The sequence below is a fragment of the Sebastes fasciatus genome, chromosome 15 (genome assembly GCF_043250625.1).
Source record: "Sebastes fasciatus isolate fSebFas1 chromosome 15, fSebFas1.pri, whole genome shotgun sequence".
NCBI lineage: Eukaryota > Metazoa > Chordata > Actinopteri > Perciformes > Sebastidae > Sebastes > Sebastes fasciatus.
The window spans coordinates 16,125,903-16,139,066 of NC_133809.1; the positions used below are offsets into that span (position 1 = coordinate 16,125,903).

Here is a 13,164-nt window from a genome sequence, read left to right on the forward strand (position 1 = left end):
ATTAAGCTCTTTGACATCAACTCAACACGCCGTGTTTGGAGGAAGAGAAATGCTGACTATAACCCCAAGAACACCATCCCCACCGTCAAGCATGGTGGAAACATTATGTTTTGGGGTGTTTCTCTGCTACGGGGACAGGACAACTTCACCGTATCGAAGGGAGGATGGACGGGGCTATGTACCGGGAAATCTTGGGCGACAACCTCCTTCCCTCAGCCAGGACACTGAAAATGGGACGTGGATGGGTCTTCCAGCACGACAATGACCCAAAACATACGGCCAGGGCAACAAAGAAGTGGCTCAAGAAGAAGCACATTAAGGTCATGGAGTGATCTAGCCAGTCTACGGACTTTAATTCCATAGAAAATCTGTGGAGGGAGCTGAAGCTTCGAGTTGCAAAGCGACAGCCTCGAAACCTTAAGGATTTGGAGATGATCTGCAAAGAGGAGTGGACCAAAATCCCTCCTGAGATGTGCGCAAACCTGGTGACCAACTACAAGAAACGTCTGACCTCTGTGCTTGCCAACAACGTTTCTCCACCAAGTACTGAGTCATGTTTTGCTAGGGGATCAAATACTTATTTCCCACAATCAAATGCAAATCAATTTATAACTTTTATATGATGTGATTTTCTGGATTTTTTTTTTCATATTCTGTCTCTCACTGTTAAAATATACCTACCATTAAAATTATAGACCGTTCTTTTCTTTGTCGGTGGGCAAACTTACAAAATCAGCAAGGGATCAAATACTTATTTCCTCCACTGTATAGGCAAGCTTCCCAGCTTTCACAATACCCGCCTCAGAAAGGACATGAGGATATTCTGGCCTATAGGAAGATCACAAACCATGAACTACACAAAACGACAGGGTACTTGGACATGGAAACAGTATTGATAAGAAGAAGATGGAGATGGCTTGGACATGTATTAAGGAAACCATCTGCTAACATGACAAAAGTGGCATTGCGTTGGACACCAGAGGGGAAAACGCAAAAGAGGGAGGCCCAAAACAGCCTGGAGGCGAACCATCGAAGGAGAGATGAAGACGAGAGGATACAGCTGGAACAGCATTGAGAAGAAAGCAAACAACAGAGATGAGTGGAGATCCTTAGTCCTTGCCCTATGTGCCACCAGGCGCAACAAGGACTAAGTAAGTAAGTAAGTATCACACTTTGTCGAGTACATACTCAGATTTTATATAACTTGATGGTGTTTTCATTACTTAGCCATATCAACACCTTTAGGTGTGATTTTTATTGTAATATCAGTCATTTTACTGTCACTTTATGATAACAGCCATAAAATATGTTTATAGCTATATTTTCTTTTCACTTCAACAATAATTGCTATAAAAAACTTAATTTCCGACAAGTCTAGTCTTGAAGTTATGGGGCTTGTAGTCTTCTTGGCAGAGAACGGAATGGTGCATTATGGGACTTGTAGTATCACACTTAGTCGAGTACATACTCGAAATTTATATAACTGATGGTATTTTTTCATTACTTGGCCATATTAACACCTTTAGGTGTGATTAATTGTAATTTCAGTGATTTTACTGTTATGATACAGCCATAAAATATGTTTATAGCTATATTTTTCTTTTCACAGCAACAATAATTGCTATAAAAACTACATTTCCGACAAGTCCAGTCTTGAAGTTATGGGGCTTGTAGTCTTCTTGGAAAAAATCATGGAACAAACCTAATTTGTGGTTGTTAGTGTTTATAGAGGATGACAGTTGTGTGCCCGGGGCCATGCATACCAATCAAAAACATCACCAGGATTTTTGATTAGCCATGAAATTACTTGGAATAAAATACTTGTGTACTTTTGTTCCTGCAGGGTATGTTTGCCACCCTACAAGCTTTTAATGAGCATAGCTGACGGTTAGACAGTGCAACTCTTGTCTTGCATATAAACATAATAAGTCTGGTTTATTGTAATTACAATATAATTATAGTATAATTCTATATACAAGTCATGCAAAAAGTAATAACCAGTCCATTTTTATGAGAACACACATTCCAGTTCCAATAAATGTTAAATATCATTAATATTAAAAGTTTTTACAGAAAAATAGAAATCTCACTGTCTTGAGCTGTTACTCACACAAATAGACAGATATATTCTCACAAAAATCTATTTGTGATATTCATATGAGGTACATCAGTTGTTAACCTATCACTGACGGATGTTGTGGGGTAACTGTATGCTGGGCTGGCCATTATACCAAATTCCCCCAATCAAAACCTCTAGGACATTTCTCACAAAAAAACTCTGACATTTTTTAATTACTTACATATTTTCTCATTTTATTCATTTATTTAACTGTAATATTATATTTTCTGTATTTTCCCTATATGATGGTCTACTCTAAACAGTTTTAAAACCATAACATAGTCTATGTAGGATATAGTTATTGTGGAGGAATACTAAATCCTTTTAACATATGCCAATTTAATGTAATAGTTCTTGCCTAAAACTGTGATATTTAAAGATATTTACTCTAAGAAATATCAGAATCATGACCTTAATGATTGCTACGGTCCTGGCTGTATGTAAATTGAGAACAGGCACAGTATTGTAAAGGAACATTTACTTAAACACACTCATTTTCAAATATTATTGCAAACATTTTCTCACACAGGAACACACAGACACTTACAAAGAATGACAACATGTAAACACACATACCACCCAAAGCTACATGTCTAGTAGGTTTTCAGCTTAAACACTTTTGAGAGAGGTGCTTTGGCACTAGAATAGATCAGATACGATTCTCCTTTAGAGCTAAAAAACTCCCAGTCACTGCACCCAATCGTTGGGAGCCAGTGAACAGGAACAAATCCTTCATATCCCTGCCACCTGAAAACAAACAGAGAAGAAGAATCACATGAGAGGTGTATTTGCATCCGCTTAACAAAGGCTCTAGTCCCAGAAGTTCCTTATAAATCCTCACATGTCAAAAGTGCGGGTATGCTTTCACTAGTCTGGCACACAAATAAATCTACATTACATTAACACTTAGTTAAAGGGCAATCAGAATGGATGAACTATTTCACACTGGGAGGGGTGTTGTTGACAAGTTGAGTACCTGTAGAGAATGCTGTTGAGAGAGTAGGATTCTCCGTTAAAGGAGTTGGCGACGACCAGAAAATATTCCTCCCCGAGGCTGAAGAACTCCCAGTCTACCGCACTGGAGAGACAGAAATATGACGAGACGTTGAAATGGCAGCAAACACTTTATTACCACCCGATTCGACTGCTATCAGGCCATTAAATTGGCGTTATCAGGCGCTATAAGCAGCATGGGCAAGAAGGTATGACGAAAAGGAAGAGGTTATTATACATATTATTATAGATGTGGGTCAGTAGGGGCCTACTACGCTTACTATGTTGTAAAAGTGAAAGTGAAACTTAAAAGGTTTAGGCAACAACACTACAACTTCACTTCTTTAAGTTTAGGTAACAAAACTACAACTTCAATTCTTTAGGTTTAGGCAAAACAAAAACAGTTAAGTTAAGGGAAAAACATTGTGTTTTGGGTTAATCCACTTCCACTTCTGCTCCTGTCATAATTACTACAGTCGCTAGAGGTCGCTGTCATATTCTTTTATATCTTCTTTCGGTGATCTACCATATGAATTCATGATAAAACCTGCTAGTGGGTGTAGTAGGCCCCTATTGACCCACAGCTATGGGGCTTATAGCGACTGATAACGACTATTTAATAGTCTGACAACAGTCTAATCGGTTGTTATTACAGTGTTCTCATAATCTGTTTGTATATACATGCATCTGGCACATCTGTACCTGTAGGTGACAATATCCTGGAAGCGGACAAACAGCTGTCCAGTCATGTCCAGCTCATAGATGGTGGAGTTGATGGTATATTGACTTGGTCCGTTACCATGGAGTCTGTGTCCATTGGCAACGACTAAGAAGACCCTACTGCCAATCTGAAACATTTCCCAGTCTGTGGCGCAGAACGTCTACATCAACAATGAGAGAGAAACCATCCCGTGTTTTTACTTTATTGCTTCCTTGAACATAGAGACGGAAAAGCTGAAAGAGAATAGATGTAAAACAAATGCCAAAATGATATAATTTCCCTCATTTCAGGATGATTTTACATGATTAATTTCCACCTGCCCCAAGGTGTTCTCCTCACATCCAGCTGTGGAGTTCCCCTAAATCATCTCCTTATGGTTTCTCGTGTGACTATCAATGTGTCAGCACTCCTCAAATGTGGCTAGATTCAAAAATATGATTCACTATCAGTTACATGCCAAAGCGCTGCTATCGCTCAGGCAAATCATGGCCAACCGCACACTCTATTTTTGGCCCTGTGTCTTAAAAATGCATGGACACGCCTGTTCCTTGCTCCCCATCTCTCTTTCATTACCCTTTTATCTCTCGTCTATTCCCTTCCTTCTGTGTGTACAGACAAGATGGTTTTTCATACTCATCTCAAAGATACAGATCTCATCAGAGGAAATCAAAGCCCAGCTGCAGAGAAGATAAATTGTATGGAAATCATGCAGCAAAATGCAACATTAATAGTGCTATTATGTCTAATTTACACCATAACCTGTCAATGTGGTAGGGTAAAAGTCTTTTCAGGCATTTTTTTAAAGCCAACTCTGCATTTCTTTTGCCGTTTTATGTTAACCACATACCTTAATTGTCTGAAACACCTGGAAGCTTCCATTGACCCAAACATAGATGACTGAGTCCACAGAAGTGGTAACTCCATCAAAGGCATTTGCGACCACCAGGAAATGGTACGGTCCGACTGTGAAGAACTCCCAGTCATAGGCCCCTGAGGTCTGCAGCGTTTGGTAGACTTCAAAAGACTTTGCAAACCTGTTCCATCTGTATATCACACTGTCTATAGTGTGATTACTATCACCTGAAAGACAAACCAGAAAGCGAGAGAATGCAACAGTGATATTTTGTGAATGTCATGCCAGGATCGTTTGATTGATATTTACCTTGCCTGTGGTTGGCCACGGCGAGATAGGTTTGGTGGTTGATGTTAAAGGCCTCCCAGTCCCGTGCACAGTGGGTCTGCAGAGTCTGGAACCGCACAAACCGTTTTCTTCTTTTGCTCCACTTGTAAATCACAGAAGTGTCCGTCTCTGATTCTTTACGCTTGTCTGGCCCTCCTCCAGAGTTAGACACCACCAGAAACATCTAGATCAAAGCACCGGGAACATCAGCTCTCCACACTACTTTGACCGAGTTCATGTTACATAATAATCTCTTCCTTTTCGTCATACCTTCTTGCCCATGCTGAAGTGTCTCCAAGCCAGAGCTCCATGTGTGCTGATATTCTGGTAGAGCTGGAAACCTGCATGGCTCCACAGATACACAGCAGAGCCAGCGGCTGACCTATGAGCCATAGCAGCCATCAGACCCAAACCAGGTACCTGGAACACCTGAAGATTGGATGAAAAAAAGACAATGAGAAAAAAGTACTTCTAATCTCTTTGGACAGCCTTAAAGGGACAGTGTGTAGGACTTGGCAACATCTAGCAGTGTGGTTGCAGATTGCAACCAACTCAGTACCCCTCCGCTCACTCGGCCATCCTTACCATAATAATACAACTTTAGGAGCAACAGAAGTCAGACGGCGGCTGGCGGTAACATGGTTTTGAACCATGCGGCTCACGTTACCGCAGTTTAACAAGCATGTCAGAGAACTACGGTGGCCTTCAGGTAAGATAAAAATGCAAAAGGCTCTCTTTAGAGCAAGAGTTTGGTTTGTCTGTTCTGGGCTACTGTAGAAATATAGCAGCCAGCTCCGTGAAGAGGACCCGCTCCTTACGTAGATATAAACGACTCATTCTCAGCTAACAAAAACACAAAGTTTCTTATTTATTTTTCATCTTATTTTCAGATGATTATACACTAAAGAAAACATACTTAATAATATTATACTCCATTCCTGCCATAGGTCCCCCTAAATGATACACATTGTGAGTATTTAGTGGAATGATACCTCTACATCATGCGTCTCTGAGCTGGTGGTGAGGACCTGGTGTTCCAACACGTAGTCCAGTCGTTTATGATCTGAGTAGATGGAGAGGTGAGTATTGTCAATTTTAAAGGGATAGTTCGGGTGTTTTGAAGTATGAGGTCCATAGCAGGTGTATTAGATGACAGTTGGTGTGCCCCCAGCATCAGGAAACAGACAGGAGCACTGGCACCGGAGCAAAGCAATATAGTGCTGTTGATGTGGACGGCAGAAAAAACTATTTTAGCCACCTAAAAGAAAGGCTCACCTAAAAAAAAATGTATATCCGTTTAAATGTACGCTATATTTAGAATATTTTCAGACGGCGAACTGAACTTAAAGTAAAACCTATCTATACTGTTTCTGTCGTCTGAGCCTGCAGTCTGTGGCGAGAGCATACATAAAGTTTCACTTTCACTTCAGTTCCCCGTCAGAAAGGCGAAGGAAAGGGCCGTCTGATGACAAGATGAAATGGTGAAAATATTCTAAATATAGCGTACACTTAAACAGATATACATTTTTTTAGGTGAGCCTTTATTTTCGGTGGTAAAATACGTTTTTCTGCCATCCCTGTCCACAGCACTTTATTGCTTTGCTCCGGTGTCGGTGCTCCTGTCTGCTTCTCCAACTGTCATCTACTGTAATACACTGACTATGGATAAGTACCTCATACAACCCCACTTCAAAACACCCAGACTATCACTTTTAGCTGAGTAAAACCTTGCTCATGAGCGGATGGCTGGATGTTGGATTCTCACCCTCTAGCACGGTGATCCACACTGCACCGTCGCAGAGGTAGAGGCCTTTCTTGAGCGGATTGAACCACATCTGGCCTTGTAGCGGCTCCGAGCACGACTGCTCCAACCTCACTGACACTCGCTCCTCTGTTTCTGATCAAAGACAAGCAGACAGTCAAAGAGTAAAGGAATCAGGAACACATATCATGTCTTTCAACATACTGTATCAAATGTCTTGTAAAAAATGCGTCTGCAAGTTACCATAGGAAGTCACATGGTCATGATCCTCCCTCCCCGTGACAGGCAGGTCTGAGAGAAGTGGTGGTACTGACAGGACTGCTAGCTGGGGGTCGGAAGAGGGGCAGATATAATGGGTGGCATCCGAACCTGGCACCAAAACCAGCTGTCGCAACAGACCCTGCTCATGGGGCAGCAGATAAGAAGGAAAAGATTTGACTGTTTTAGAGAAAAATGTGTTTAATCATGTGGTTTAGCAGCATGAAAGTTAGAGAAGAGGAAGTCTTACTGAATACAAGCCTTTCCATCTCCCCCGACTGCCAATGTGGAATTTCGATCCCTGAATGTTGAGGTCTGAGGGGAACGGCCTGGAGGGAACGCTGTTTGCCATAAAAAGACATAATTATTCCTAATAGCTGTGATAAGTTGTTATTCTTCTATATTAAGTATCTGTAATTAAAGTAGTCTCCTCCATTTCTCTGTTTGTAGGACCGAGACAGGAATAGTATTATATACGACCCGTACGGGAGCTGATATTCCTCCCTTCTGTGCGCCAGAGGGAGTTTCCACTTAAAGCCATCTATCACATACTGTCATGCCGCTGTGATATGGCTGCAGGGTGAGAGCCAATTTGGAGCAGAGCCATTGTATTGTGGTGAAGGATCTACTATACCTCAAGGGAATTGAGAGGCAACAGGAAGAGAGGATGTTGGGAGACAGACAGTGCACCCTACTCAGTGAACTGAAAACAGACAGAAGCAAGAAGAAAAAGCTTACATTTCCAGGGGTGGGCTGCAGTCCACTGTGAGCCCGACATGACGACTACCGACGACTAAAACCAGAGTGTGCCACTGGTTGTCAGCCAGTCGGGCGGCTTGAAACACCCAGTGCTCCACGACCCCTCCGTGACCTCTAAAAAGGAAGTGCAGACGTTTCCTCGAGAACCTCAGTCCCAGGATGACCCGTCCACGTTGCCCGTTGCTCTTGACTCGCCTCTCCTTCTTCTCCCTCTCTCCATGTCGCTCTCCTCCTCCGACACCCCTCTCGTTATTCCTTTCCACAATATCCCCTTTATCGTTCTCCTCTTCCTCCTCCTCCTCCACTCCTCTTTTTTGTACTTGTTTTGGCCCCATCAAGGAAAAGATGTATTCATTTCTCTGGAAGGCAAATGGGAAAAACACTCAGACACACTGTATTTGGCAGGAAAGTATATTTACTCAAGTATTGTACTGACAGCTGCAACGATTAGTCAATTAATCAAAAGTCCACAGTAAAAAAACAACAACATTGTTAGTTGCAACCCATACTTTGCGTGCATATTTTTTATACTTCTTCAGAGGGAAATATTGTAATTTTCACATCATTACATTTATTTGACAGTTATATTTACCTGTTACCTTTCAGAGTAAGTAACTATAGTTCAAACTACCCCAAAATATACAAAATAGTTTAAATTACCTCCACTGCCACTACATGATGAGCACTTTAGATACTTAATTAGTTGATATTATTTCTGTACTTTTACTTGAAGTACCATTTTGAATACAGGACTTTTACATGTAACAGTGTTTTTTCTCACTCTAGTAGGCACCAAAGTAAAGACTCTGAGTACTTCTTTCACCGCTGGCATCCAGTACCAGATGTTTCAGATAAATGTGGATGCTCACCTTGGGCGCGATGCTCGTGACTTTCAGTGTCACAACAATGGAGAACTCTTTAGGGAAAAGGTCGCAGTTCAGCAGCAGCTGGGAGGAGGGAAAGCTCATGGAGGTATGAGGGCTGGAGAAATGCAAACCCCTCACTTCTCCGGCCTGCTTCATGTGCACTCCGGGTACCAGTTTGGAGGGGTCCTTCTCCAGGACAAAAGACAGGAGATCCAGAGGGAGCAAATCTGCAGACAATAAGCAACTAAAGAGGTCAAGGAGATTGTTTTACTGCTTAAGCCTTTTTATGCATAAATGACTATACTATACTATAAACTAGTTGTTCCTCTGTGAAGAGGTTGCAAAATAAATCTGAGGCAACTTGAGCTAATTAATGGGATACCAAAGATTGAAAAAGATTATCAGCTACCCACATTATGTTTAATTTTCAGACTTTTTTACAGGTTTCTAACAACTCTTCAAAGTTAACCACCAGAAAAGGGAAAATCATTCATAGGAATTGAAATGTAAGTACTTGAAGTACTTCTTTGAGTGTTTTCTTTTCATGTTATACATCATACTTTTACTCTTTTACATTCCTAGGGGAAATATTGTACTTCTTACTCCACTATAATTTGATAGCTTTAGTTACAAGCTACTTTACAAATTACATTTTTGCAAAAAAACATATGAAAAGATGATCAAATATGATAGTTTGTTATAAGAGAATATACCAGTAGAGCTAAAACGCTTAGTCAATTAAATATATTTTTATCATTTTTCATACAAAACCTTTTAAATAATAAGAATTGTGAAGGTTTCACATCAAAGTTTGACAAACATTTTCCACCATTTTCTGAATTTTACAAGCCCAAAAAATCAATCGATTATTTGAGAAAATAATCAGCAGATTAGTCCATATTCAAAATAATTATTTGATAGTTGCAGCCCTGTATAAAATAGGAATTTACTCCACCTCAACCAACAACAGGAATGAATAGCTGCTAAAACATGAATGCATCAGTAATAATAATCTCATGACGTGACATATAGTAGCATAAAAGTCACAGGGGACAGAGTACTGTTACATTTACGTACATTTTTCTGATTACACTTACATACTTTAACTTAAGTAAGAGTTTTTTTATAGTGTGGTATTAGTACTTTTCTTGAGTAAAGGTTCTGACTACCACTGCCCATAAGTTAATAAATACCATTTGAAGCTTTGTTTTAAGGGGACACACATTAAAAAGGTTGTGAATAACAGCTATAAACTAATAAATCAATTAATGTCATAGCATGCTGGAGTCCCTGACCCCCCTGGTGTGTGAGAAATAGCCCTGGGTGGTGATGCAGCTATAGGAGGTTTTAGGAGGGGTAGTTATTAAGAAAGACGCTCTTTGAACAGCGAGAATAATAGAATAGCATTTCTCTAAGATTGATGAGGCATCATATAAACATGCACCCTGTTCGTCCTGATATTCTCACGTGTATTGTGGAATCCTAACCACATCCAATGTCTGTACTTGTTTGTGGATGTTAATTTAAGTTAATATTGCACGCAATAGAGCTCACACAAACACTCCCACTGCGCTGTAAGCAGACACAGACAGTTGGAATTATCCAAAAGAATTTTAGCTGGAGGGGTTTCCCAAGTTTCAGATGAAACCATAAACCATTCACGAAATAATCATTAACTGAACATCAGATGTGTTAAAGTAAGCTGAGGTAATAAAGAGGTTGGTAGATGGTAAATAGGATAAAATGGTATGATACCTGTGCAGCTTCTCCATGTGTCTGCGGTGGTGTCGATGACCCTTAACCCCAGGAGAAGGAAGTGCACAAATACAAGCGGTGTCATCACAAAACGCTTGTTTGGATCAGTTGCCAGCTGGTACGAGTGTCTCCATATTGAAGGTATTTCTCTATATGCTCCTTTTGTCTCTATCTTAAGTGACAATACACACCAAACAACTGTGTGTTCTTCATATTGATCCAAGTCTTTTGTTTAGATCCCGAAGAAAAATATCCAGAACAAAAAGCTCTGTTTAAAAGCACCAAAGGCTACACCGGCTACCTACGAGTCACTAATAGTAGAAGAAGACATCAGAGCATCTGTGCTCGGAGAGGAATCCATTCATCTGTGTGGAGAATCCTGCACCTGCAGCTCCTTTTAAACACCACAGCCATGCAAATCACAGCAGCCTGTCACTCATTCCTCCCTCAACCGCCTCTGATGACACAGACCTGCCAGAGGGGAGAGCTGCTCCGCTGTGTGTGCGTGTGTGCGCGCGTGTGTGTGTGTGTGTGTGTGTGTGTGTATACTCAAACAACACACAGACAGACTGACAGACAAGCAGACTATTTTAATGTAATAGTCTAGAAAGAAAATCTGTCAAATTCCTCCAGACATTTACTACACTACAGAGGCCGCAGCACAGAAAATGTAATTGCAAGGCAACCTAAAAACAACAACAAACACATGTGACCTTTGGTCCACTATAATGGATGGATGGATATGAGCTGAGCTATTATCGTATTAACTGTTATCCCGTAGTTTATTACCGGAGACAGCGAGGTACGTGCATGAATCCAGCTGTGATATTAAATTATCACAGCTGGATTAGGATGTTTTGCTAAAAGATCTGCAAATATTACTCGTTGAAAATGTAATGAAGTCTCAGGGCAGGGAAATTAAGCAAACACTGCAATGACATAAGAGGGCCTGGGTCAAATATGCATTATTTAAACCGGTTAAATTGGCTAAATCCCACAAATTTCACTTTTAAATGCAAAGCTTTGATTATCCATTGTCACCCAAAAATGAAATGACCACAAAGTCTATTTGACGCTGGTTTGTTAAGCGCTCATGTTATGATCAAACCGTGTTTTGAGAGACGTCGGTATCTCGGCTTGCGTCAGATCTCTCTGCATCCTCTCATCCACCGACCAGCACATTTACAAGGCAAATGTCTCTCTCTTCTTTCCGCACACATTAAAACCAGAGACTGCACACAGATCAGGATACAAGATATCCATTCATTAATCTCTCTTCCTTCCAGGCATCGTTTCAAGAGGACCTGTTTGGATGCTGAAAAGTGAATGTAGATTGTCCACTCATGCGCGTGCTTTTCCTTATTCCTGGTTTGACTCATCAACTTTATCACTGTTCCAGTTGTGCTGAATGTAACCAGTCAGTGTGTCAGATGAGATCTCTAAATCAGGACATCCTGGAAGTTAATTTGAAATACTTATCAGACTTATCGACTACTTCATTCAATTTAGTCATCCTTTGTCTCTCTAAGTGAAGTCTAAAATACATTTGCTCTTCAGGGCCACTGTGCAGCCGATTAGACTGTTGTCAGGCTATTAAATAGGCATTATCAGTAGCTATAAGCCCCATAGATGTGGGTCATTAGGGGCCTACTACACCCACCAGTAGGTACTATTCACATGGCAGATCACCGGAAGAAGGTATAAAAGAAGACGACAGCGACCTCTAGCGACCGTAGTAATTATGACAGGAGCAGAAGCATAAGTCAGGTGCTGTAGTATACATAGACTGTGTGAAACTCCATACAGGGTGGAGGTTGGGGGATGATAGGTGGGACAGAACAACACAAGGGTTGCGTTCGAATAGTCCTTTTTGCTTAGGAAGGTTCCTAACTGAGTGAAATGACCCGGAAGTACCTCAGCAGCAGCCATGAAAAGAGCCGATCGAATTCACTAAAAGTTAAGGAAAGGAGCTTCAATGCTTCCTTTATTATCTCCTTTAGCATAGGATACACTGGAGCATCCTTTACCAAAGGAAACGAGAGAATAACATCCCACAATTCCTTGCGGCCGTAGCATTTAAAGCGACACACGGTTCGGCTGTTCATGATAATAAACTATATGCTTATCTTGCATATTATTTTCATACCCTCATACACTAATTGGGATTCATGTTTAATATGAGTGGACAGTGACTACCATTTCGTTTCACTTTATTTTTAATTAATTATTTATTTGTAACATGTAACAAATACCTCCAGTAAAAAACAAAACAAGAATAACTAATAAAATGAACAGTAAACAATCAATTAACAAATAATCAACATAAATAACTATTACATGTCCGAAATAGAAGTTGGAAGAAGTACAGCCTACACTTACAGTATATGGTCCTACCCCTTCTCCATAACTCCAACAACTAACTCAATATTTATCATATAATCCTGTTTATTTCAGTTCCAATCTTGGTAATGAAGTGATATTTTTCACCGGTTGTCCTCGTTAGGTCAGATCATCCTTTTTTATATGTTGATAGAGTGTTCCAGCAGCAGGAGGAGGAGCTGTGGTATCTCTCTTTCTCACACCGCAGGTGAAGGAGTCTGTCACTGAAGGAGATACTTATAAACACGGAGGGGGGTGCAGCACCTTTTGTAGTCCATCTTTGGAACATTGTAGTTTCACCACGGCAGACTGACGTCACTAACATCCACCGCCGTCGCATCATAATTACGCAGTCTAGTGAAAGAGCAGTCG

General features: G+C 40.7%; 1 protein-coding gene across 1 annotated transcript; it reads right to left on the minus strand.

Moving 5' to 3' along the window:
- Positions 1-1,881: 1,881 nt before the first annotated feature.
- tspeara (thrombospondin-type laminin G domain and EAR repeats a) lies at positions 1,882-8,868 on the minus strand. Its single transcript, XM_074660611.1, has 12 exons — positions 8,662-8,868; positions 7,772-8,151; positions 7,284-7,374; positions 7,019-7,175; positions 6,779-6,910; positions 6,006-6,076; positions 5,284-5,442; positions 4,996-5,197; positions 4,681-4,913; positions 3,815-3,993; positions 3,096-3,197; positions 1,882-2,866 (listed from the first exon to the last, which is right to left on the minus strand). The coding sequence occupies exons 1-12, from the start codon at positions 8,812-8,814 to the stop codon at positions 2,713-2,715; spliced, it is 2,013 nt and encodes a 670-aa protein (XP_074516712.1). The 5' UTR covers positions 8,815-8,868; the 3' UTR covers positions 1,882-2,712.
- Between the last annotated feature and the right edge of the window lie 4,296 nt (positions 8,869-13,164).